The following is a 25,330-nucleotide window of genomic DNA, read 5'->3' as shown; positions in this document are numbered from 1 at the left end:
CAAGAAATGAAGAAAAAGAAGTTTTCTGAGCACCAAGATTAAAATGCCAAGGCTGAGCGCAAGTAAAGGGGCTGTCAGAACCAGCTTCCAGGCCCATGTCAGGCTGCGTGTCGTTATAACTAAATAGCTGAGGCTGTTGGGCATTTTTTTTGACTGAACATGAGTCTTTATTGGCCACAGCTACTTGAGGGGGATGAAGCGTGAGGAGTGGGTGGCACCCATGCCAGGCCGGCCGTGCTTCACAGGCTTGTAGGTAATGGAGAACTCACCCAGGTAGTGGCCAATCATCTCCGGCTTGATCTCCACCCGGTTAGAGGCCTTGCCGTCGTACACGCCCACCATGCTCCCCACCATCTCTGGCAGGATGATCACGTCCCGTCCCGTAGGAGGGTCTTCACCACCTTGGGCTTCTCCATGGGCGGCGCCTGCTTCTTGGCCTTTCTCAGGCGCTTGAGCAGCGAGTGCTGCTTCCGCCGCAGGCTGCAGTTGAGGCATCGCCTCTGCCGGGCGCTGTAGAGCTGCATCAGCTGCTCATAGGACATGTCCAACAGCTAGTCCAGGTCCACGCCGCGGTAGGTGAACTTGTGGGAGGTCCGCTTCTTCTTCTGCTCCACTTCGGCCATCTTGGCGGCTACTCGGAAAAGTTGTTGGGCATGTTTTTAATTTATCTGTTTGCTGGCTTGTTTGTTTGGTTAGTTAGTTGTTTAGTTAGCTGAGGCCGTCCTTGGATTCACTGTGTACCAGAGGTCTGCATCGGGCTTCTGAGCTCTTCTCCCCCACCTCCCAAGCGCTAGGACCACAGGCATGTGCTAACACGTCTGACTTGAGGAGTTTATAAAGAGACACCTCCTTTCTCCTAGCTAGAGAAGTTGGAAGTTGGAAGGTGTTGGCATCTGCTCAGGGCACTTCTGCTGTGTTCCCGCAGAATGGCAAAGTGGCAGTGACCTCTGTATAGTTAGCCCTGACTGACAACCCAAAGAATTAACCATCACAGTGATATCAGCCCATTTATGAACAAGAGGCTCTCGTGAACCAACCACACCCCGCCTCCCAGTCCTGCTGCGGTGGGGTTAATTCTCATTAACTTTGGGAGACACATTCAGGCCACAACAGGGACAGGAAGCCAAAAGGAAAAGGCAGAGGGAGCTGTGGAAGCAAGTGATGGGGCCTGAGAGAGAACATAGGGCTGGTCCAGCGTAGTGGGAAGGAGCTCAAGGGCTTAGAGATGCGACTCCCCCAGGCAGCATAGGAACTGCCTTCTGATCTGCCAAAACCTGCAGGAGATAATCTCAGAAGCCATCAGGAAACCAAAATGGAGATGGGGTGTTATTGGTATGGAGGGGTTACTAGAAGTCCTGGACAGAAAAGACTGCCCAGAGATAGCATGGGCTGGCTGAATAGCGTTAGTGGGACTGTGGGGGGAATGCACCATCCTTAGTTGGAGTATGGGAGACCATCCTGAAGACATGCAGGAGAATGGCCAACGCACAGAGAGTGACTCTATGGTTGGAGGAGCATGGAGGTGAAGGATGGCTGACAGCATCCAAGGCAGAAGAAGATGAAGGACGAGGAGACCGCAAAAGCCACACCCCCACCCCCCACTGGCCACTCCATGTGGGTCTTAGCTTGACTGTCTCCACAGAGCAGCATGGGTGGAGGAAACTGTCATGGACTGTGAGGTGGGAGGAGTCAGGAGGGAGAGTAGGGGCAGGTCAGGGTTTTCAGGGCCACTCAAGGAAGGCAGGAGGGTCATTAGGGAAGGCCCCATGCATTCATATATTCCTCTGTTGTGGGACAGATGGGATCTCTGGCTCATTTTATAGTGAGGACCGCTCCTGGTCACATTGCATAGTAAGGAGAGGTCCCAGAGGTGGTCAGGACAAGGGAGATGGGGATATAGCTCCCTGACAAGGAGGATTCTGGCTTTCGGTGCTGAGGCAGGCGTGGCTTTGAGGATGAAGAAGGCATGGATTTTGAGTTTTCGGGCAGAACTCTCAGGTTATTGCATCTTTTTGGTGCCATTTATATATAGAGGAGGAGGAGGGTAGGGTCTTCTCCAAGGGCAAGTTGGGGCAAAATAACTTCTGGACACAGCTGAGTTTTGGTAAAAGCCTGTTTTAATTGAGATACAATCCACATACCTTAAAAATATTCTAGAGGGGGCTGGAGAGATGGCTCAGTGGTTAAGAGCATTGCCAGCGCTTCCAAAGGTCCTGAGTTAAATTCCCAGCAACCACATGGTGGCTCACAACCATCTGTAATGAGATCTGGTGCCCTCTTCTGGCCTGCAGGCACACACAGACAGAACATTGTATACATAATAAATAAATAATTAAAAAACATTCTAGAGTGTTTAAAAAATACATGCTTATTCCTTGAATATATAATTTTTCCTCTTAAAATATGTCTGTCTATCATCTATCTGTCTGTCTGTCTATCTAATCCATCTGTCTATTGAGATAGGATCTCTCTAAGCCGTTGTAGCTATCCTAGAACTCTCTCTATGTAAACCATGCTGGCCTCAAACTCACAGAGATCACCTGCTCTTCCTCTTGGGTGCTTCAATTAAAGGCATGCACCACCACGCCTGGTCTTTCTTTTAAAAATGTAAATTAGCACACAAGGTCTTAGTTATGATTATGATATTTTCAAACAAAGTGCATCTTAGTGGTCATCCTCCCTACACCCTGAGCCCTGTTCTCCCACACCCGCCTCATGTCCTCCCCACCCTATGTCTTTCATGTCTCCCATGTTCTTTTCCACCCCACATTCTTCTTATTTCCAGCTATTCTCTTCTCTTCGTTTCCTTCCTAGCTTTCTTAGGCTTTACCTGCATTTACACACTATTGTGCCTTAGGGACTAGGAATTGCATATGATGTGGTTTTATCTTTTTTGGGGGTGTTAGGTCACCTCACTTAAAATTACGCTTTCCAAATCTATCCATTTTCCTCTAAATTTCCTAACTTTATCTTCTTTACAGTGGACGACAGTTTCATTGTGTGTGTGTGTGTGTGAATATATTTTCAGTAGCCATCCACCAGCTGACAGGCACCTAGGCATTTTCCATTTCCTTGCTGTCACAGAGCAGCAATGAACACAGAGATGTGCAAGTATCAGGTATGGAGTCTTTTGGATATAAAACTCTCCTCTTTAATGTGTGCGGCTCAGTCGCTTTTACTGTTTTCATAGGCTGTGCACCACGATCAAATATTTATTAAGCATTTTCATCACCCCCACCCTGACCAAAAGACCCATCAGAAAGTCCCTCTTTCCTCCATTAGTGCCTCTACCAGTTAGTAATTCCATCTCTGCCACTATGGAGATTTTATTCATATGGGAAAAAAGCCATGATTCAGCCTTTGGAGATGAGCTTCTCTCCCTGTGCCCAGGGCAACCTGTACAGCCTGTGTCAGTAGTCCGTTCCTTCCTTCAGGGCTGCACAGTAACATCGCGTTGATGTGCACAGTTGTAACACTGCATGACAGAGTAGTCTGAGAACCGTGTTGCTGAGCGCGTGGAGGTTTGAATAAGAATGGCATCCATTGGTTCATCTATCTGAATGCTTAGTCACCAGGGAGAAGCACTGTTTGAAGGGATTAGAAGGAGTAGCAGGTACAGCCTTGTTGGAGTAGGTGTGGTTTTGTTGGAGGAAGTGTGTCACTGTGGGGATGGGCTTGGAGGTTTCAAGAGCCCTGGTCAAGCCCAGTGTCTCTCTCTGCCTGCTGCCTGCTGATCAGGATGTGACTCTCAGCTACTGCTCCAACACCCCGTATGCACTGTGCTCCCCATCATGAGGACAGTGAACTAAGCCTCCTTACTGAGACTGTAAGCGAGCCCCCAGTTAAATGCTTTCTTTTATAAGAATTGGCTTGGCTGTAGTGTCCCTTCATAGCAATAGAGCAGTGACCAAGATACCGTGTGACCTTGTCGGTGTTGAAATATTATAGAGCACTGTTTCTGTGAGCAACTCTCCCCCTATTACTTAGGATAAGGACAGTGTGTGAGATGCCCTCATCTGGGCTGGTAGAACCAGTTACCACAGACTCATAACTTCAATAGTGAATATTTATTTCTCATGGTTGTGTAGCCTGGATGCTTGAGACCAGATGTCGTCATGACTGGATTCTCGTCAGGGTGCTCTTCCTGGCCACAGGCAGTCAGCTTCTAGCATCCTGACATGACAGAGTACATGCTAACTTTATGTTCTTTTTTAAATGAAGGCATTTACTCCATTCATGAGGGCTCCATCCTCATGAAATGATGACCTACCAAAGACTCTCTTTCTCTAAATATCACCACACAGGGAGGAATTTCAACAAAGTAAGAATCTGAGGGACAAACATTAAGTTTGTAATATTGAAGTTGTTTTGAGGATTAAATGTATAATATATTAAGTTTTGGGGTAAAGAGCTGAAGTATAGTTAAAAAAAAAAAACTCCTACCCCAGCACTGGGGGGCCTGAGGCAGGAGGATTATGAGTTGTTTGAGGCCAGCCTGGTTTATATTGTGAGACTTTTTGTCAAAAAAGAAAAAGCAATAATAAGAAAAAGTTAGCTTTTACCTCTTAAGGATTTATTTGTTTGTTTGTTTATTGTGCAATGTGTATCTGTGTGTGGGTACAGGCCTTGCACTGTCTGGAGGTCAGAGGTCAGCTTGTGGGGGTCAAACTCAGGTTATCGGGTAAAGGCCTTTACCTGCTGACCCATCTCGTCGGCCCCCATGCTACGTTTTCCGTCTGTTTATGCAAAACAGAATGTGATATTTTGGATTTCCGTTTCAATACAGAGACACACAGATCATTTTTATGAATTTGGATGTGTAGCACTAGTAAATGTTCCTAGTCATTTCCCCATCTGAATTATACATGTGGTGTATTTTTAAAAGTAAATTTTTAGGTGATTGGGCATGAACAGTGTCTGTGTGTGTATGGGGGGGAGGGGGAATGATGTCTGAACAAAGAGGAATTTGAAATTAAGCCCAATAGAAGTAGCAGAGATGAAAACCCCTGCATACACATAATAGAGACAAGCGATGGTGGTGACTCTGAATGTAGCCTTGTGGATGGACAAGGTGGAGGATGAGAGCTGGAGGGATGTGGCTGCCTCCTGACCTGGGTCACTGCAGGGTCCTGAGGATTCACAGCCGAACATATGGAGGCTAGGATCTGTAATGAAGATGGTTTTGATTGGCTCTCGTTCATTTTTCTCTTTCCTTTCTTTTGTTTTTCTGTTTTTTCCCCCCTTGGGACAAGGTTTCTCTGTGCAGCCCTGGCTGTCCTGGAACTCTCTCTGTAGATCAGGTTGACCTCGAACTCAGAGACCCACCTCTCTCGCATCTTGACTGCTGGAAATGAAGGTGTGCACCGCCATGCCCAGCTGGTTCTCTTTTTTTAGTCAAGGCAGGGGTCGAGCTCATGATCTTTCTGTCACAGCTATCACCAGCCTCAGTGTTGAGACTGCATGTATGTACCATCGTGTCTGAGATTACACGCATCTTATATTTACACGCATGCTTATAAGAATTTTTTGGGACCGGAACTGGGGTGATACCTCAGCATGTAGAATGCTTGCCGTGCAGGCATGAGGACCTGAATTTGATCCGCAGGGTTCATGTTTTTTGTTTCTTTTTATAAACCCAGGCAGGGTGTAATATGCTTGTAATCCCAAGAGAGGGTTCCCGGGCTCCCTGGACATGCATTGTACCCTATTTTGTGACCTCCAGGCCAGTGGGAGATGCAAGATGGACAGAAAAATGACAGCCAAGGTTGTCTTCTGGCCTTTTCACACTTGTGCACACACATGCACCTGCACACGCGTGAAAACATGCATATTAATAAATTAATAAAAATATATTTTGTGGAAAGCTTTTCTTTTTAATGAATGGTCTATTTTGGCTTCTATTTTCAGAAGGCAAGACTCTAAAGTGACGGAGAAGGCATGACATGCTGGCAGCAGGGAGCTGCATGCATGGTTACATTTTCTTTATATGTGTGTCTATATGTATAGACACACATCCATATACATATGTATAGACACACATCCATATACATATGTATAGACACACATCCATATACATATGTATAGACACACATCCATATACATATGTATAGACACACATCCATATACATATGTATAGACACACATATATACATATGTATAATTTAAAACATTTTTTAGCCGGGCGGTGGTGGCGCACGCCTTTAATCCCAGCACTCGGGAGGCAGAGGCAGGCGGATCTCTGTGAGTTCGAGGCCAGCCTGGTCTACAAGAGCTAGTTCCAGGACAGGAACCAAAAGCTACGGAGAAACCCTGTCTCGAAAAAAATCCAAAAAAAAACCCAAAAAAAAAATTTTTTAAATTTAAATATAATTTGATCATATTCTTCTCCTCCCCAAGTTTATCCAGATCCTCTCCTCTTCTATAACTTAAGTTCTTTATCAAAACTCACACCAAAAACCCAATATAACAACAAAATGCCCAAAGCCTAGAAAACAAAATACAACATCACCAAAAAAGAAAAACAGGCCAGTGAGAGAGCCCATCTCAAAAATCAAGATGGATAGCTCCTGAAAAGTAATAGCTGAGGTTGTCTTCTGGCCTCTACACATGTGTGCACACATACATGAACACACATGAATGCACACATATAACTGTAATCAAATGAAAGCACACACACAGCACACACACACCCTGGGGAGCCCGTCATGTGTTGGTCAGCTGTTCCCAACACGAGGCCTGCCGTGGAGTAGTTGATGTACCCAGTGTGGCTCCACTGGAGAAAATGGGGAAAAGGCTAACACTTTAGTTGCTAGCCTTTGCCCTAGTTACTTAGTATTCATTCATTCATTCATTCATTCATTCATTCACTTTAAATGTATTTAAATTCCATCATTTTAAGTGTCACAAATAAAATACAATAAGATAAAAGCTAACACATTAGAGTTTGAGCAAACAGACAAACAGAAGGAGAAGAGGCAAGAGAAGGCAAGAGAATCAGAGACCCACTTGTTCGCTCACTCAGGAATCCCATCAAAACACTAAACCGGAAGCCACACTACAAGTGCGGAGGACCCCGTGCAGGCCCTGTGGGTGCGGCGGCTTCGGTCTCTGTGAGTTCACATGAGCCTTTCTCACGTTTATTTAGAGAGCCTTGTTTTCTTGGTGCCTCCATCTCCTGGCTCTCACATTCTTTCTGTCCCATCTTCCCAAGCTCTGAAGGGAGGGAGGGGTTTGATGGCGACATTCCTTTTAGGGCCGAGAGTTCCAAGGTCTGTCTGTGGTCTCTATCTGTTCCCATCTGCTGCAGGAGGAAGCTTCTCTGATGATGGTTGACTAAGGCGCTGATATGCAAGGCAGAATATATCATTAGGAGTCATTTCATGATTACATTCTTTTTCTCCACCCCTGCCCCTGCTTTAGATCAATATTATTTGGTTTTGCTCTAGGCCCCTGGGCTATCTAATCTTGGGTTCTTGGTCACCCTGACAGTGTCAGAGAAGGGTTCCATATCCTGGAATGGGCCTTAAGTCAGATCGTTTATTGGTTGGTGACTCCCACAGCTTCGTGCCACTGATGCCTTAGCATGTCTTGCAGGTAGAATGTTGTTGTAGATAGGGGGCCTGTGGCTGGCTCGGTGTTTACGTCTCTCTGGAGAGCATGCAGAGTATCCTCCTGAACCAAAGACTCTGGCACATAGTGGTGAGGCTTCTGAGTAGACACCAGCTCGACATCTCCGTGTTCAGCGAGCTGTCTAGGCGTGGTCTTCAGCAATGGGCCCTTGATGTCAGTTTGCAGAGAGCAACCTATAATTTTGCCAACAGCCTGGGTGGTTTGGGGATTCCCACAGAGCCTGTGGGAAGCTTTTTAAGTTGATTTTCTAACGAGTGACTTAAATAAATATGTTCATAGCTAAATTAAGGGCTATAGAAATCCCAGGTAATTCCCGTTGATCTCTTTATTGCTGTATAAGTACTTAGATAATTGGGGCAAGGTCTCGAGATCTGGGAGAAGCACCTTTACCTGCTCGCTGACCTATCCTGATGGCCCATCTACTATTGTTTTTGTCTGTTTATACAAAAGGGAATGTGAGATTTTGACCTTTGTCGTTTTATAAGACACGGCCTTGGATCTCTACATTACACTGTGGTAGAGCCAGGTCTGGGCCACCTGCCCAGAGACTTCAAGGTCAAGGCAAATTCAGAGCTTCAAGATGAGGCAGCTAGGGGCCCCAAGTGCCAACATTTGTGAGGGTTTTTTTGGGGGGGGGGAGTGGTTTGGCCATTTTTGTATATGACTTATAATATTATTAATATAAAATTTTGTAAAGTGACTTTGGGCCTTAACGGTGTTTTAAGGAAGCTTGCATTTTGCAGTCATTTAGTGTGTTTAGAGAATTTTGGAGGCCATGTACGACAGTGCACAGGTGTAATACAGAAGAGTGCTCGGGAACAGAACAGAGGATTAATGCAAGTTCAAGGCCATCATAATCCACTCAGTGAGTTCCAGGTTGGCTGGAGAAACACAGTAAGAAAAAAAACAGCGAGAAAGAGAATTTGGGCATGCTGTAACTTTCACTCAGATCCCCTAATTGCTGACATTTCATTACACCCCCTTTCTCTGTCACCCCTGCTTTCCCTAACGGCATGTTTTTTTTTCTGCGCCATGAGAGTATAAGCTGTCATCTGTTGCTCTGTCAGTGCCTCACACTCTGGGGTGCATTTCCTGACAATGCGAGCACGTCCTCCTCATGACCAAAGCAAACCATCAAAGCCAGAGTCACGACGGACACAGTACCACTATTTCCTCCAGACTCTGTTCACATTACACTGTTGCTGATTGGTGTCCTCCAGTGGGTCCACTGTCCAAGGCAACACCTGCATTTAGTTCTCAGGTTTCCCTGGTAGTTTCAGTCTGGAATAATCAATCTTTGTGTGACCTTTTCACCCTAGCACCTAATGGAGATTGAAGGTCCCTGAATTTGTAGCCTGTCTACTCCATTTCAATGTATCCATTGCCTCTTTGTAATCTGTGTGCTTTCTGCAAGCTGATCTTTAAAGCGATTATAGGTCTTCTCCAAGAAGGAGACACATCATGGGGTACAAGATATCAGTCTGTTCCGTGACTAGTCAGGTTAACGTTGATCACCGGCCATGGTGAGATGGCCAGGCACAGCTGTAAGATTAACTAGAAAACATACTGGGATAGAGTGTCATCAGCCACACTAGGATGTCTCAGCCGCCAGCACGCCAACACAAAAACAACAAGCAGGCAGCGGTGTACAGGCGCTCTGGGGGAGTTCTGGGCACAACACAGGAACAGAAGACTGAGTGGCACGTCCTCACAAGCGGAGGACGACTGCAGAGAAAAGTGTGGCCAGCCAGTGCCATCCCCTCCTGACACACACCCTAGCTCTGTGGCTGCTCAGAGTGTCCCGGTGCCTTGGACGTTGGCATTACCATAGTAGTAAGTGTGACTGTTAATTAAACCTAGAGGGGTCTTGTTGACCATGACTCATTCACTCCAGCAGAAAGGAGATCACAAGGACTCTACTGTCTCAGGGCCGTGGTGAACATCTCAACTCAAAGAGTTGAGGCCTTCTTAAGCTCTTCTCCAAACCAAAAGACAGGGACACTTTCCAATTCATGTCATAAATCATAACAGTTTGCCTTGATTTCAAAACCAGACAAAGACACTATTAGAAATGAAAAGCCAAAGGGCAGCATTCCTGATGAAGAGATATTTGTAAACACCACAAACCAAATTCAAACTCAAGTGGTTGCACAGCATGGCAGGGTGGATTTGCCTGGGAAATAAAAAGGTTGTTTTAGCACAGGCAAACCAACCTACAACATGCAGACAAGATGAAATAAAAACCCTGCAATGCCACCTGAAGAAATGTAAAACAGCTTTTCACAGAGACTAACAGTTGTCGGTGGAGGCCACTTGTTTGTTTCCGGCTTCCCAGACTTAAAGTTACCACACAGAAACTGTATTAATTAAATCACTGCTTGGCCAATCACTTAAGCATAGCTAGCTAGCTCTTACATCTAAAATTAACCCATTTCCATTATTTTATATTTTACCATGAGGCTTCTGGCCTACAGGAAGGTTCCTGCTGACCGCTTGCGTCTTTCCCCTCTGGCAGCTACATGGCCTCTCACAACTCCGCCTTTTCGCCTTCTTTCTCCCAACAGCATTCAGTTTAGTCCCCCCTCCCGACCCCCCCCTCCCACCTAGCTCTACTTTGTCCTATCTCAGGCCAAGGCAGATTCTTTATTTATTAACTAATAAAAGCAACACATAGACTTCCCAAAGCTGGTCCCATAACCAATGGGAAAACCCCAAAATTCTCTCAGTTTGGAGCAAAGCAAGGATGCACATGTCTTTTGAAGACAGTTAGACAAGGAAAAGAAAAAAAGCTGCCTGTATTAGTCAGGGTTCTCTAGAGAAATAGAACCAGTGGATAATCTATCTATCTATCTATCTATCTATCTATCTATCTATCTATCTATCTATCTATTATTTATCTAATTTGTCTATCATCTATTGATCTACCTACCTATTCATCAATCTACCTACATACTTACCTATCATCTATCTGCCTGTCTATCTGTCTGCCTATCTCTATCTACCTACCTATGATCTATCAGTTATCTATCATCTATCTATCTATCTATCTATCTATCTATCTATCTATCTATCTATCTATCTATCTCTACTTACCTATCTATTATTTACCTATCAATCTACCTACATACCTACCTCTCATCTATCTACCTACCTATCCATCTACCTATACATCTATCATCTATCTATCTATCTATCTATCTATCTATCTATCATCTGACTATCTTTTTACCCTATATATATCATCTAAAACCGTATGAGCTTACCCACTGAGTCATCTTATGGCCCCTTTACCCTCACATCTTGATTTTTAAAAAATGTTATTGTTTTGAGACAAAGTCTTCCTATGTAGTCTGCTGTGGGACAATGATCTTGTATCCTGTAAAGACTTGTCAGTTGTATTGCTTTAATAAAATGCTGATTGGCCAGGCAGGAAGTATAGGTGGGGCAATGAGAACAGGAGAATTCTGGGAAGAGGAAAGACTCAGTCTGCAGTTATCACAGAGGAAGCAAGATGAGAATGCCTCACTAATAAAAGATACCAAGCCATGTGGCTAACACAGACAAGAATTATGGGTTAATGTAGGATGTAAGAGTTAATAAGAATTCTGAGCTGATAGGTAAACCGGTTTATAATTAATGTAGACCTCTGTGTGTTTTTTCTTTGGGACTAAACGGATGTGGGACTGGGTGTGACAGAAACCTCTGGCAACAGTAGTCTAAGCTAGTCTCAAACTTGTGATCCTCCTGCCTCAGTCTCTCTAGAACTGGTATTACAAGCATAGATCACATACCTGACTTCAATCATGTTTTGGTACACCATAACTATCCTAAAAATGGAATTTAGGGGGCTGGAGAGATGGCTCAGTGGTTAAGAGCACTGGTTGCTTTTCTAGAGGTTCTGAGTTCAATTCCCAGCAACCACCTGTAATGAGATCTGGTGCCCTCTTCTGGCCTGCAGGCAGACAGAACATTTAATACATAATAAATAAATAAATGAATCTTTTAAAAATAAAATTTAGAAACCAGTTTCATTCATATGAGCAACAGAATAATAAAATGTGTGGGAATAAATGTGACCAAAGAAGTGGAAGACTTATACATTGTGTTAAAAAGTATAAACTATTCATAAAGGAATTAAAGATGAGAAAGATAAATGAAAGGCATCCTATAGTTCACATCGACTAATGAGTGACAGAACTGACTCGTTTCCATCAGATCCTGTTGGCACTTTTTACAGAGATAGAAACCAGCCTTAACTAATGCAGGATTACCAAGGAGCGTGACTAATCTAAGCATTTTTGAGGAAGAAGAACAAATCCAGAGGCACCAAAGTTCCTGATTTGAAAATATATGAAAAGCTATGGTGATAAATACAGGACAGCGATGGCGTAAGGACAGAAGCACAGGTCAGTGCGGCTAGATATGAGATACAGAGCCAATCACATCTCATAGAGCTGAAGACCACTGGAGGAGCACTTGCCTAGCAGAATGTTCAATTCTAGCACTGTAGACAAACAATCAAAATCTCCCATCAATACCAGAAGCATTTACTTAAAAAAAAAAAGAACTGGGCGGTGGTGGTGCACACCTTTAGTCCTAGCACTCAAGAGGCAGAGGCAGTTGGATCTCTGAGTTCAAGACCAGTCTGGTCTACAGAGTAAGCTCCAGGACAGCCAGAGCTACATAGGGAAACCTTGTCTCACAAACAAACAAACAAACAATAATAATAGCAATAAAACAAAGATAAGATACAAAAATCTCCAATGCCCCATGTGGTCAACTAATTCCTGAAGGTGCTAAGAACTCACATTTAAGGGAGGCCAGATGCCAACACAAGGCAAAATAGTAGTATCTCATGTATTTTATGGCAGGAATGAAAAGCAGAACAACTGTGTTGGAAGACAGTTGTGCAATTTCTTAAAAGGCTAAATATGCTTTTGCTAGGTGACTTTACACCTTGATGTGATGAAGCATATGTTCAGATAAAACTCTGTATGAAAATTGTTACAGCAGCAAGGTCGTAACTACAAAACCTTGGAGGCCACCAAGTTGTCTTTCCCTTTTAAAGATTTATTTAGTTATCTTTATTATCTTAATGTATTTGTGTTTGCTCACGTGAGTTTATGTGCACCATGTGTATGCAGTGCCCTCAGAGTTCAGGAGAGTCCATCAGCTCCCCTGGGACAGGAGTTCCTGATAGTGGTGAGTCACCGTGTGGATGCTGGGAACTGATCCTGGGTCCGCTGCAAGGGTAGTAAGTGCTCCTAACTGCTGAGTGCTCTCCAGCCCCCAAGATGGATGTTTTTCAATAGAGAAGCAAATAAATGGATTATCCACCTGATAGAATAGTAAGTGATAAACTAAATGAGCTACCAAACTGTGAAAAGACAGAGACTCTTACCCATGTATTGATGAATGTAAGAAGCCAACTTTGAAAGGCTAAGCAGTGTATGATTCTGACAATATGATGTTCTTGAAGAAACAAAACAGAGTCAAGAAGATTGGCACGTGCGCGTGCGTGTGTGTGATAATCTGGAGAATGCAGGGGATTTTTCAGGGCAGTGGAACAATTCTTTATGATCCTGTAATGGTGTACATTACAGAGTAAACCTGCTGGGTATGATAGTGCATGCCTGTAACGCATCCCAGAGCTCGAGACGTGAAGGCAGAAGGATCCAGAGTTCAAATACATTCTCAGCTTCATAACGAGTTGGAGGTCAGTCTGTGCTATATGACATCCTGTCTAAGAAAAAAAAAACACAAAGCACAGGAATGAAGTATGAACTCTAATGTGAGTTATGTTCTTTAATTAATAATGTGTCAGCATTGGATATGATGGCTCATGCCTGTAATCCCATTCTCCAGCACTTGGAGGATGGAGGTAGGAAGATCACCATGAGATTGACACCAGCTTGAGTTACAGAATAAATTTCAGGTGAGCCAGCGCTAGGAATATTTCTATGTATAATATATATACATATATATATTATATATGAAATTTGAGGCAAAGTCTCATTTTAATATCAGCATATATGTGCATATATAAAAATTTATTATTATACGGTATATGATCACTGGTGGTAACAAATTTATTTGAAGACATAGATTACTAATGTGTTAATAATAAGAGAAACTGTGGTTTTTGGGATAGGACATATGGAATTCTTGTTACTTTCTGCTCATTTTTCCCCTTTGAACTTAAATGCCCTAAAATCAAGTTTACTGATTATTTTGAATAAGATCACATTATGTAATAATATAGTGTAACTTATTTTTATTCACTTAATATTATGTGGTGGACATTAAGCAGCTAATAATTGTTGAAAGAAAGTAGGAAGAGGTAACAGGTCCCTTAGGGTAAAGTCTACAAAGTAGTCCTGAGGTTGACCAGTTGCCAACTCTATGTGAGATCTCTTTCTGTTAGAGCAGGGGAAGAAGTCAGTAGTCACGGCTTGAGAAGCCAATGGGAATGGAAGCTGAGAAAATGAAGATCATGAGAAGAGGCTACACTTTGCCCGAAGAGAGTTCTGGAAGAAGGACAGTGGCAGGGCAATAGCTGGTGAGGACACAGAGCCCGGCATGGTGAAAGGACCAGGGCATTTTCCCAAGTTCAAGGAAGTAAAGAGCAGAGACACTCGATAGCAGTCAGTCTAGAAAGAATACCGCTGCTGTAACAAACAGATCCCAGGTTGTATGACTGGAGCACAGGAGCCATTGTTAAGAGCCTCGAGTGTGTATTTACATGAAAATCAGTTTTGTATGGGTGAAATAACCTAAAAAAAAGATCCTTCAGTCAACCTAACTATATGACAGGGCACCCCAGCCACATGGGGTAAGACGTGCTTTGGCTGGAGAGAAATCAGTGAAGACATGGTAGGATCACCCGTGCCTTTCTCTTGCGCAAGACAGGGCCTGGGTTCTACAATCAAGTTCTTTATTATGGGAGAACACACCTGTTGAACCATGGGGCTCTTAGATTTGAATATTTTCCTTGCTGGAGTGGGAAGCCGCCCTTGACTAGAGACCTCTTTGTACCTTACATCTCTATCTGTGATAGGATACAAAGACAAACCTTGTAGGGCTCTGGGGAAGGTGAAAGATACGTATTGTTTTTTAAAAAAATGTATTGAATTTGAACTTTGGCAGGGCTGGGGATGAAAGCCAGGGACTTGCTTATTCTAGGTAAACCCAACCACTGAGCCACTCCTGGGCGGGGAATATGCGTTTAAACTCTAGCGCTCTGAAAGCTCTGTTTCCTGCCTTTTTAGCTACGCAGCAACATTGTAGCAAATTGGATGGTTAGTGGAAACCAGACAAGTTGAAAGCTAATCATATTTACCACTCTTTTGTAGAATGAAGAAGCTGTCCGTCCACATTGCACTTTGGGAAGTATAGAAAGTTCTGAGTAGGGGTAAAACCTTCCTGTTAGCTCTTTGTTTTGTTTGGTTTCCTCCTCCTTTAGAATGTCTGGGTGCGAGGCTCAGTGATCAGAGGAGAATGAGAATAATCTTCCTCAACCTGGCCATGGGAGACTGTATCCCTGAGGGTGGAGCCAGGGTTCAAATAATTCTGATGGGCAGATAGGCTCTGAACACTAGGCCAAGTAACCTAAAGGTTCTTTCCCACTATGAAGTCCACTAGTCCAGGACAAAGGAGCGAACTATCTGCATACTCCTCATTGGCCACCAGGGGGAAGACCTGAGACAGGAAGGCCAGTGTCAGGTGCCTTGTGTCTCTAGCAGGGACAGAGACCCCAAGGACAATCTGCATTCACACACAATGGGGTGCAAGGTGTGCAATGTGGGGTCCTTTAGGTGGTATCTGTGCTAACTGGAGACCGGAAGAAAAAAATTGATTCTGTTCGTTTCTGTGGCGTGCTTATTCATCCGTGCCCCAATCCCCTTCTCGGCCTCATGTAGTCAGGGGATCTTCAGGACCCTTTCAGAGCCCCAAAGGGGCAGTTCCTACCTGCCCAGCTCTGGTAAAGCAGTGTATGACTGCCGTGATGGCCCTCACTGGTCGCTACTCAAAGGACTCGCCCATTGAAGGTGGTAGTGGGCTGGCCGCGTGTACGGCAGTTCTTTGGCAATCTGTGTGCTTTGGGTTTCCACAGTCAAGAAAGCGATCACCATTGCGTGCACCCATTGCAGCAGCATACTCCAGCCAAAGCCCTTTGGTTTGGGCACTGCCCCTTTCTGTTGAGCACTGTGCCAGCTAAACTCTGCAGATCACATTGAAGGCTGCAGCTCTGGGCAACTGGCTGCAGTGATGCAGGGCCCTGTGGCTCTTTCTTTCTGACCACATCTAGGTTTTGATCTTCCTGTCAGCGTTTTGTTTCCAAGTGCCCCTTGGGTGCTACAGAAGCAGAAATGATTACTCCAGCTTCCCACACAGTGAGGGAAGATGAAACCAAGAGCCTGGGAGGGTTGTGCCCGGATAGAATTCACACTGGGTAGATCCTGAGGAACTGAAAGCAGCCAGTCATTCGGGAGACTCCGAACGACAGCCCTCAGCTCACTACCCCCATTTTCTGGTACAAAGATCTTATGAGTCTCCAGTGGGTGTTATCTCTACCCATCTGCACAGCCATCTTTCAAAGCCTCGAGTTCTCCTGCGGTACCCTTTATAAGGCTGGATAATCACCAAGACTGTAATAAATTCTTAGTTCTGTGAGTTCAAACAGAATTACCTCACCTCAGGCTCGGGGCTGGGGCTCGCCATATTGTATAGGTGGCGGGATGGGACAAACAGTATCATACATGCACAAGAGGGAAGGATGGAGCGGAGGAAGGAACAGCTTCAGAGGACCAGGGTGTGGCTCCAGAATGGAGTAAAGGCCCTGGGTTAGCACCCTTCTTCCCTTACTCATTTCCAACATACAACTTCAGAAGTGACTCTGAGGTTGATTTTAGGATTAAGGACGCTGCCTGTTATCAGGCTTAGTGGAACGTGGCAGTTTTGTTAGGAGAAACATAACATATAAACATAGGCAGTTTTTTCCCTCTCCTCTCCCACGGGAATAATTTTGCAAGCAAAATTCCATTGTGGTTCCAGGGACTTGAGGACGAGGGACTGTGTGGACAGAAGCAGACCCAGCGCAATGACAGTGTCACAAGAAAGACTGAGGTTTTTTTTTTCTTTTTTCTTTGGGGGGGATATTGGTAATGGGGAAGAGCCTTTTGGTTTTACTTTAACAGTTAAAGTGGCCAAGCCTATTTATCTATGAACCAATCACTAATGCCTGCTATGGGTCTGACTGCTGGGACTGCGTTTGAAAAAACAAAGAAACAAAAACCGGAAGTGAAAGAAAAGAAAGTACAAAATGTACTTTCTTACCTCTTTTATTTTAAGATACAGTCTTGGTAAGTTGGCCAGACTGGCATTGAATTTGTGTTCCTTCTGCCTCAGCTTCCTGAGTAGTTACAGTTACAAGTCTATGCCAATAGGCCCAGCTAAACACAGCTGAGCTCTGGGCACGCTAGGCAAGCGCTCTACTGCTGGATTGTATCTGTTCTCTCGTTCTCTCTCTCTCTCTGGTTTGATTTGAAGCTCTGACTGCTGAGCATGGTGAGAGGATGGGAGTCCAGGGGGAGGGGCAGGCAACTGCAGTGGCGGCTGACGTCAGTCTCTGACAGGGCACCTCCACCTCACCCCTCTGCTTATTGCCCCAGATGCCTGGGTGTTACCATAAAGACTGTCTCAGTAGGCGTTGCTGCTTGCCCTCTTCTGCTGGGTGAGGAACTGCAGGGAGGTAGGCTCTGGAAGAGACTGTGAATGCAGAAGAGGAAGATTCATCCTCGTCATAATGCATTTAATTTTTAAACCCCCAGAAGCCAGGCTGGAGCCCGGCTTCGAATATCCTATTCCCTGATAATGATTCCCTAGGAATTTTCCTTTGAGTGTCCTTAAAGCGAGTTAACAAATACAATTCGGGTTAACCCATCTGTCAGCGTAGACGCTTCTTTCCCACCCCCTCGTATTTGCCTGCATTGAACTGAGCAGTAAAGTTTGCTAAGATAAGCAAACTACAATTATTTTTCCTTCATTAATTAAAGTTGCTTTTTTTTCTTCAGGACCTTCTATGTGCCAAATATTCTCTTAAGCTCCAGTCAGAACAGATAAATCAATTTCAGCCTTATGTCTCTGGACATTTATGGGGAGAAATGTCAATTATCATGGGTTAAGAACCTTGTATGTAAAGTTGAGGGAAGGAGATTGACACTAATAAGATGGATGGATGCGACAAAACAAAATATTCCATAGCAGATCGGTAAAATAGCAAGATGTATTTAAACCCATTAAGACCAAGAACAGGGAAATGCAACAGAAACGAACAATGTAACTGGAGGCAATTTTGTTTAAATTAATTTGAATCTCATTATCCTTCCCTGACAAGAACTTATTTTTCCTGTGATTTAATAGTTGATTTCCAGCTGAACCTTATTGGTGGTTTTCCCGGAGAGGAAAGCATATTTTTTTGCTTTATTTTCTTATTCAATTATTTTTCAGTTCATGATATTGCTCAAGTGGATCTTGATCCTCCTGTCTCAGCATCCTGAGTGCTGGGATTATAGGATCCACCTGCTAAATTTTGTGAGCCTGGATTCTTTAGCCATTGCTGGCTGACATCAGTCCTTAGGATCTCGGTTGGCCCTTTTAGTGCACATCATAAACGGTTGGAACAGGAAGCAAGGACTGGCTTCTGTTTTTTTTCAAGATGCACAGCTTAAATCGAACTTGAACTTGAATGAACTGACCAGGAGCCTCACAGTCCCCTCTCTAGTGGACTGCAGATTTTAAGGCAGGAATTGAAAGGGTGATTTTCCACCTTCTAGACTGGAAAGACTGAAGACCCGTCCAGTGGCCAGGTGCAGAAAACAAAACAAAGCAGGGAAACAGAGCCCCAGGATAATTCTGTCTTTATCTGGTAGGTGTGAGCCAGTTAAACAGATACCCTCCCTCCCTGAAAGGCTGCCCCACGAAATAGACAAAGCAGCACCACGAACATTCTTTGATCTCAAGGTGAGAAGGTCAAAGTCACGCCTCAGCATAAGTTTTGTCCTCTGCCTGGAGAACCTTCTCCTGGGGTCCACTGCACCAGTTTTTCCCTTCCCCTGGTATTGTAAGAACATCACAGCCTGGTTTGACAATCAAAGGCTCGTAGGCCTATTGCACTACTGGAGTGCACTTAGTGACTTGAGCTAGTGTTACTCCATGACTCAGTTTCCCCTTTCTATGGGATATAACATCCCCTATCTCCTGTTCTTGCTCCTTCATAATTCATCACGTTGCTTCTGGATGTGGGAGCCTTCGGACTCCCTGCAGCTTTCTCCCCAGATCTGCTGGCGCCACAATTACACAAAAGGAGTCAGTCTTGGCGTGCCACCTAGGAGGGCGACCAGGGGGCAAGACTGGCCCTTTTGGCCCCACAGGCGCCGGCCTCCATCTCTTGTTCTTGGTAGCCCGCAGTCACACACACAAAAACAAAACAAAAAACGTTCTCGGGCGGGGCGTCCGCTGCCCAGCAGCCCACGACCTTCCCGGATGCTGTTCGCGTTCCTCCAGCCGTCAATCCCCTGTCGCAGCAGCCGCTGCAGGGCGGAGGCCGCGCCTGGCGAGCGGGGCGGGGGAGGCCGCGGTGCAGTCGCGCGCTCGCCGCCAGCGAGGCCATTGGCTCTGCGCAGTCACCCCACGCGGGGCTGCAGCGGCGGCCTCCGCGGATTGGCGCGCGGGCGGGCGTGTGCGTGCCGCCCGGGTCGAACTGAAGCCCCTCCGTCGCGGGCTTGCGCCCCCTCCTCACCCTCCCGGGACGACCACTCCTCCATTGTGCCCTGCATTGCAGATGCAGCATCTGGGGCTGCTGCCAGCCGCAGTCCCCACTCGCCCGCCCAGGCTCAGAGAAAGGGCGCGAAAGGCGCGCACCCCGCTCGGGCGCACGCACCGCGCCCTGCGCGCACTGCAGCAGTCGCAGCCCGGGCGCTGCGCCCTGCCCCGCCTTTCTCATTTGCATATCCCACGATCCTGTCCAATCAGTGAGCGTCTCTCGCGAAGCGGATGGCTTTTGCCTAGGAGGAAAGGGAGTGGCTGGTAGCGCATGCGCGGTGGTGGCTGACTGGAACCAAGGCTTTTATTGCTGTAGTTTATTTCCACCCCCTTCCCTCCTGTTCTCTCTCCCTCTTTCTTTTTTTCCGCCCTAGCTGGATCTGTGTTGGAGGAGAGGAGAAGAGACAGAGGATTGCATTTGTCTCTTATAGCTTTGAAATCCCCTAACAGCAAGACCAGCTAAGGAATTGTACTTTTTTCCTACAAAAATATATATTTTAAACGAAATCTTCTTTTCCGACTGTCTTTGCTTTAAAGCTGTCGTCTTGAAATTACCCCCCTCCCCCAGGAGAGATGTCTTATCAGGGGAAGAAAAACATTCCACGCATCACGGTAAGTTTGGTACTCGGGAAACGCGAACAACCTTTTGTGACATAGAATTGCTGAAGAATGTATTTTAAAGGCGGAGGAGAGAGACTCAACTTTTCCTTCTTGTTGCCAACGGTGGCGATGGTGGTGAAGGTGGGGGGTGGGGGTTGGGAGATGTAATAACAGTTACAAGGCACGCAGTTTGCAAGGCGTTGAAATAGGCGCGGGAGTGCATGGAGGTAGCGCGCCAGATCCGCTGTATCCTTCATTGTCAGTACGAGATGCTGCAGCGCTGCCCGCGGGGTGCAAGCAAATGGATGCCAGATTGAATATGCATGGTCGACGCTCGGATATTGTTCTCCGGCTGCGTGCTACGAGGCTAGGCTCCCGGAGCCTGGTGGTGGGGAGCCTGGAAAACGGATCCTCCCGTGTCTCCCGCCCTCTCCAGAAAGAGCTTTCTGGAGCCTTCTTCCTGCGAGAAGGAGCGAGTTCCAGCCCGGAGGCGTCATGACAGCAGAGGGATGCTGGAAAGGGCAGGGCGTACCGGGATGATGCGGAGGGAAGGAAGGATCGGGACTCGATGATAAACAGAGAAGGGCGGGAGCTTTTTGTGGACCCGGAGGACCAGAGGAGCCCTGTGGTTTGGGGCTGGGGTCTTGGCAGGGCTCCCGGCTCTCTTTCTCCATCTTTCCTGCCCCTTCCGCCACCAGGGAGGCGGTTGTGGTGGCGCATACAAAGCGGGCTGGGCGGGTGGGCGCTGGGGACAGCAGCGAGCAAGCTCGCGGAGGTAATGGCGCTGACTGCTGGCTGCGACTCGCGCAGATGGCTCGGCCTGCCCTAGACAATGATCACCGTGGCCGAGGTGCTGGCCTCGTTCATCCCTGCCAAGCATCTCTGGGAGGAATTCGCGATGCTTCGGGAATGCAGCGGGTGGTGCTCCAACCCTCGTCCTCTCTTTGCGTCTTTTACTGGGGGGAAAAATCTCACCGGTTATGTTTTCTACATCTTCGAAGGAAATCCCGGGCAGGCAGAATCGCCAAGGAAATTCATTGTTATATAATACTGTGCGATTGCACTGGCCAGCGTGTGGCCGGCTATGACCCAGCGACACGCAGATTTGAAATCATCTTCCAAATAGTGAAGATGGGTTTTAAAGCCGGATTTGAGGGCGAGCTTTTTCTTTCCTTGTCTCTGGGGCCCTGGGACCCCGGCCTCCTTTCCCTGGTGCACAAGGACACACCCATTTTCAGGAGTGGTGTAAGAACAGTTGGCCAAAGGAGGGGGCGTGTGCCTGGGGTTTCTAGCTTGGGCTATGTGGGTACTAACTAGTCTTTCTTGAAGCCCCCTCTCCCTCCAATCCCCGGTACCAGATCCCAAAGGATTGACACACAGGATGCAACATACAGTGTTCACTGCCCTGAAGGACCGCATCTGGGAAGCTGGGCAGTGGGGGTGGGGAGAGTTCCTGCAAACCTCTTGTGATTAGCTGTCTTCCTGCACGAATAAGACAATTTCATTTTGACAGTATGGGGAGGGCGAAATTAGGCAACCACCATGACCACTTTTGAAAAGAGCGCCCCCTCTATCCTTGAAAAATATCTAGTCCTATACCCTAGGACCTATTGGTTCTCTCTCCCTCTGTCACTGTGGCCCGCCTCTTATGTAAGAAGCCTTCTAGAAGGCTCTAGATTGAACAGACTGATTCTCCCCCCCCCCTCCAGCCCGTTGTCGAGGGGAGGGGTGTGGTTTTCTCAGTGATGGCACTGACAGGTACATCTGTGAGGAAGGGGAGGTAGTGAAGGACCGGACTTACTGCCAGACTACAGACATTCCTCTCAGGGGAGAAAAGGAGGGGTCCTTTCAGGCTTGAGCCTTCTGAGCCTCAGTTTCCTCATGTGTCCCAGCAGCAGAATCTTGCCCCATTCACTTCACAAAGGTAAAGATTTTTTTTTTTTAATTTACCCTCTCCATGATGACAAGGCTTTCCCAGTGCCTACATCTGGATAGAAGACCCTGCAGTGTAAAACTGAACCGACCTTGTGTTTCAATGTAACGGAAGCAATAAATACCTTCTAAGCCCAATAGCTTATGCACAACTGTATCTTGTTTTCTTTGTTCTGTAGCATCATGTGTCTGTTTTAAGGAAAATTTCCCTTTTCTAGGTAGTTGCAAAGCGCAGGTAGTACTTGCTGAGGTTTTCTTTTGTACTAGAGTTCTGGGCTGACTGTTCTCAAGATGAATGCTGTTCTTTGAAAGGCGTAGCATAATAAAAGGGGAATGGCTCTGCAATAGCCAACCTGTGCTTCCTCCCAGGTTGATGACATCACATACACCCCATCCACAGTGTCTTGGATAGCTGTGAGTCAGAAGATAGCATTTCTTTTACATGTTCTTGGCTCTTTCTGCTGGATTAGCCTTTAGTTTAGTTTTAGTATTATTTTTTTTTAACACTCAAGTGGGTCAACCATCTGTAGCGGTATTAGACTTAAAAAATTCCCCATGTCTAATTTATCATAAAACTCTTGTTTCTTACTTGTTAGATGGGTGTCCGTTTTTATAGTTCCTCCTTTGTCCATGCACTCGCTGTGATTTACCACAAAGATAAACGAACACAGAGTGGACACACTAAGCTGAATGCCTGTTATGGCTGAAGCCCCTGTGTTTGTGTAGCATATGCTATGACAACAGACTTTTGGTCAGTTTTCCCCGACAAAAAGTTTGCCAAGACATGACTTTCCTACACGTGGGTGGATTTTTTTTTCAAAGATGAGGTTTAGCCAAAAATCATTTCAAACGCCTTGTCTTTTTTAGCTGGAATGTTCTATAATGCCCCCTCTTTTTTTTCTTGTTTTCAGGTCTAAGATATTCTTGAAAAGATGGTTTGTTTATGTAGGCTGAGCTTACTCATCAGGTGATGAACAGCCTGCCTAGCATAGGTTCACTTTGGTTAAGGTACCTCCCCAAATTCCCCGACTTTGAGCATCACTCTTGAATGTGAAAACATGCCTTTAGCCCCCCCACCCCCCCTTGAGAATGGTGCTTCTTCTAGGTCAGTTATATGTTGTGACCTTGTTCCTCTCTTTGTTACAGAGTGATCGCCTTCTGATCAAAGGTGGCAAGATTGTGAATGATGACCAGTCCTTTTATGCCGACATATACATGGAAGATGGGCTGATCAAGTAAGTATGATTCTGTGCTATGCATGTACATATGCATTGCCCACACATACACATACGTACACACGCACACACACACACCCAGACACCGTGTTCCTAAACTTTAGCTTCTTTCATGTAAATAGTCTCAAGTTTTAATGACTCTATGCTTGGGCTGGGAATGTCGTAACATTGGTCCAATGTGCATCTGGCATTAGTCAGGCCCTGCTGAAAAACCCGAAGTGACCAATTTAGCATATTTTAAGCTTGTTTTTATTGGTGGTAATTAATGAATTTGGGGAATTCAGATTCAGGGAATTTGAAGTCACAGCACACATGAGCACCCATGTATTATGTAATCTGCTATTTTGAGCAGAGGTGACACAGCCGCCTCCTGGCTCGGCTCACGATAGGCTGCATGTGCTTCGGTTTTCCTAGACTGTTGTCGTTTGGGATGGAGTGCTCAGTCACAGCACATGAAGGTGGACAGCAGCCTGTCCTGCTAAGATGTGTACCCGCTTGCTTAATTAGGGAGGGCCACGGGATATTGAGTTAATTATCAGCAACTCAGATAAATGACTGCCTGATGCTGGAGGGGTTTTAGGGTTCATTCTTTTTCAATTTTTTTCCTTTTAGACTTATTTTCTGTATGTGAGTGTTTTGCTTCCATGTATGTATGGATACCACATCTCTGCCCTTGAAAGTTGGAAGAGGGCATTGGATCTCTGAAATTAGATTTATGAATGGTCATTAGCTACCTGTGGGTGCTGGGAATTGAACTCAGGACCTCTGGAAGAGCAGCAGGTGCTCTTAACCCCTGAGCCATTTCTCCATCTCTGCTGTATTCTTGAAGAATCATTGAGGCCACCCCGTGTTGCTTGTGTATTGGGTTCTGGGTTTGGGGATTCTGGGACTCTGGAGGGTACACGGAGCAGAGTGTACAGCAGTATCTTCGTGCATCTCCTCTGGGGACAGCTCATGGGCTCTGGAGAGAGAGCACATCTGTTGGAAGGCAAGCAACCCAGCGAACGACATCGTTTAAATAAGCAACGCTCATCAGACTCTCGCAGCTAGTGAGTCTGGAGAGGGGCAAGCTGCGCTGGCAGCGATTGCTTGGACGCTCACCCTGACTGGCGAAGCCAGAATGGGTCTTAATGTTTCCACAGTTAATGCTTTCTCCATGTGTGTTTGTCTGTAACAGCCTCAGCTCTGGGCGGTCACAGGCTATGACTTTCTTGTTCCTTTTGCATCCCCGATCGTAGGCGAGCATGATGTGTCTGGCCGAAGGACACTGGCCCGGAATGGGGCGGCCCGATGCTATTTTTAGTCATGTTTATTTGTCTTAGAAATTTAACTCCTCCTTGATGAATTTTCCCTTAAAAAAAACTGGTAAAAAGATGTAGTAAAATTAAACAAATTAATTGAACGATGAGATCTTGTCTCAAAAATAAAATTCTACAGCTGGTTGGGATGGCAGCCACCTTTAAGCCTAGCACTCGGGAGGTAGAGGCAGGAGGATCTCTGTGAGTTTGAAGCCAGCTTAGACTACAGAGTGAGTTTTAGGATAGTTAGGGCTTGGTAGAGAGGCACTGTCTCAAACAAAACATGAAACCCTCAAACACAAATCAAAAACACTGCCACAACACCCCTCCCCCTCAAATAGCATTGGTTTTTGTTTTTCTACTTTTATCTGACTCCATGTGCACCTGCTTCCATATTCTACGACTATTGGAATTTCAGTGTTCGCTTTTTAGTTTTCTTTTTCCCTCCTTGTTTTGCTCTCTCTACACTTTTCCACCTCTGTTTTCCCTACATTGAAAAGGAAAACCGTGAAAACAAATGTTGGGAGATAGTTCTAGCGCGAACTGTCCTGGGAAACTAGCCGAATGGCGTGTCCGAAGAAGGCAGAGTGAACATCATATAAGTGTTGGGGGCCTCGTCAGTATTCCAGCTTTGGGGTCTCTGAGAACTAGCCATTGAATGAAGAGTTTGCTGCCTTGTGTAAATTGTGCTTTGAGGACAGGGGCCTCATTCTCCAGTGCTGGTGGGTCAGGAGCTCCCTCTGTAGCCAAGACTACAGAACTTGAACTAGAAGTAATCCCCGTGTCAGTCTCCCAGGTTGCTGGGGTCATGCA

The 25,330-nt window shown here is 45.9% G+C and overlaps 1 protein-coding gene and 1 pseudogene across 4 annotated transcripts in view; one reads left to right on the top strand and one right to left on the bottom strand.

Annotated features, from left to right (window-relative positions):
• Positions 1-25,330, top strand: part of Dpysl2 (dihydropyrimidinase like 2) — a 103,927-nt gene that overhangs the window by 16,852 nt on the left and 61,745 nt on the right. For 3 of the 4 annotated variants that reach the window (XM_075950276.1, XM_075950279.1, XM_075950278.1), the window contains one exon: positions 23,131-23,219. In XM_075950276.1, the coding sequence (XP_075806391.1) occupies positions 23,131-23,219 (89 nt within the window). Of the gene's footprint in view, positions 1-19,637; positions 20,065-23,130; positions 23,220-25,330 lie in introns of those variants that run through there. The other variant, XM_075950280.1, reaches the window with a different exon arrangement.
• LOC142836004 (small ribosomal subunit protein uS19 pseudogene) lies at positions 161-626 on the bottom strand (annotated as a pseudogene).

Source organism: Microtus pennsylvanicus, chromosome 15, assembly GCF_037038515.1.
Source record: "Microtus pennsylvanicus isolate mMicPen1 chromosome 15, mMicPen1.hap1, whole genome shotgun sequence".
NCBI classification, from domain to species: domain Eukaryota; kingdom Metazoa; phylum Chordata; class Mammalia; order Rodentia; family Cricetidae; genus Microtus; species Microtus pennsylvanicus.
This window is presented reverse-complemented; position numbering and strand designations above follow the sequence as displayed.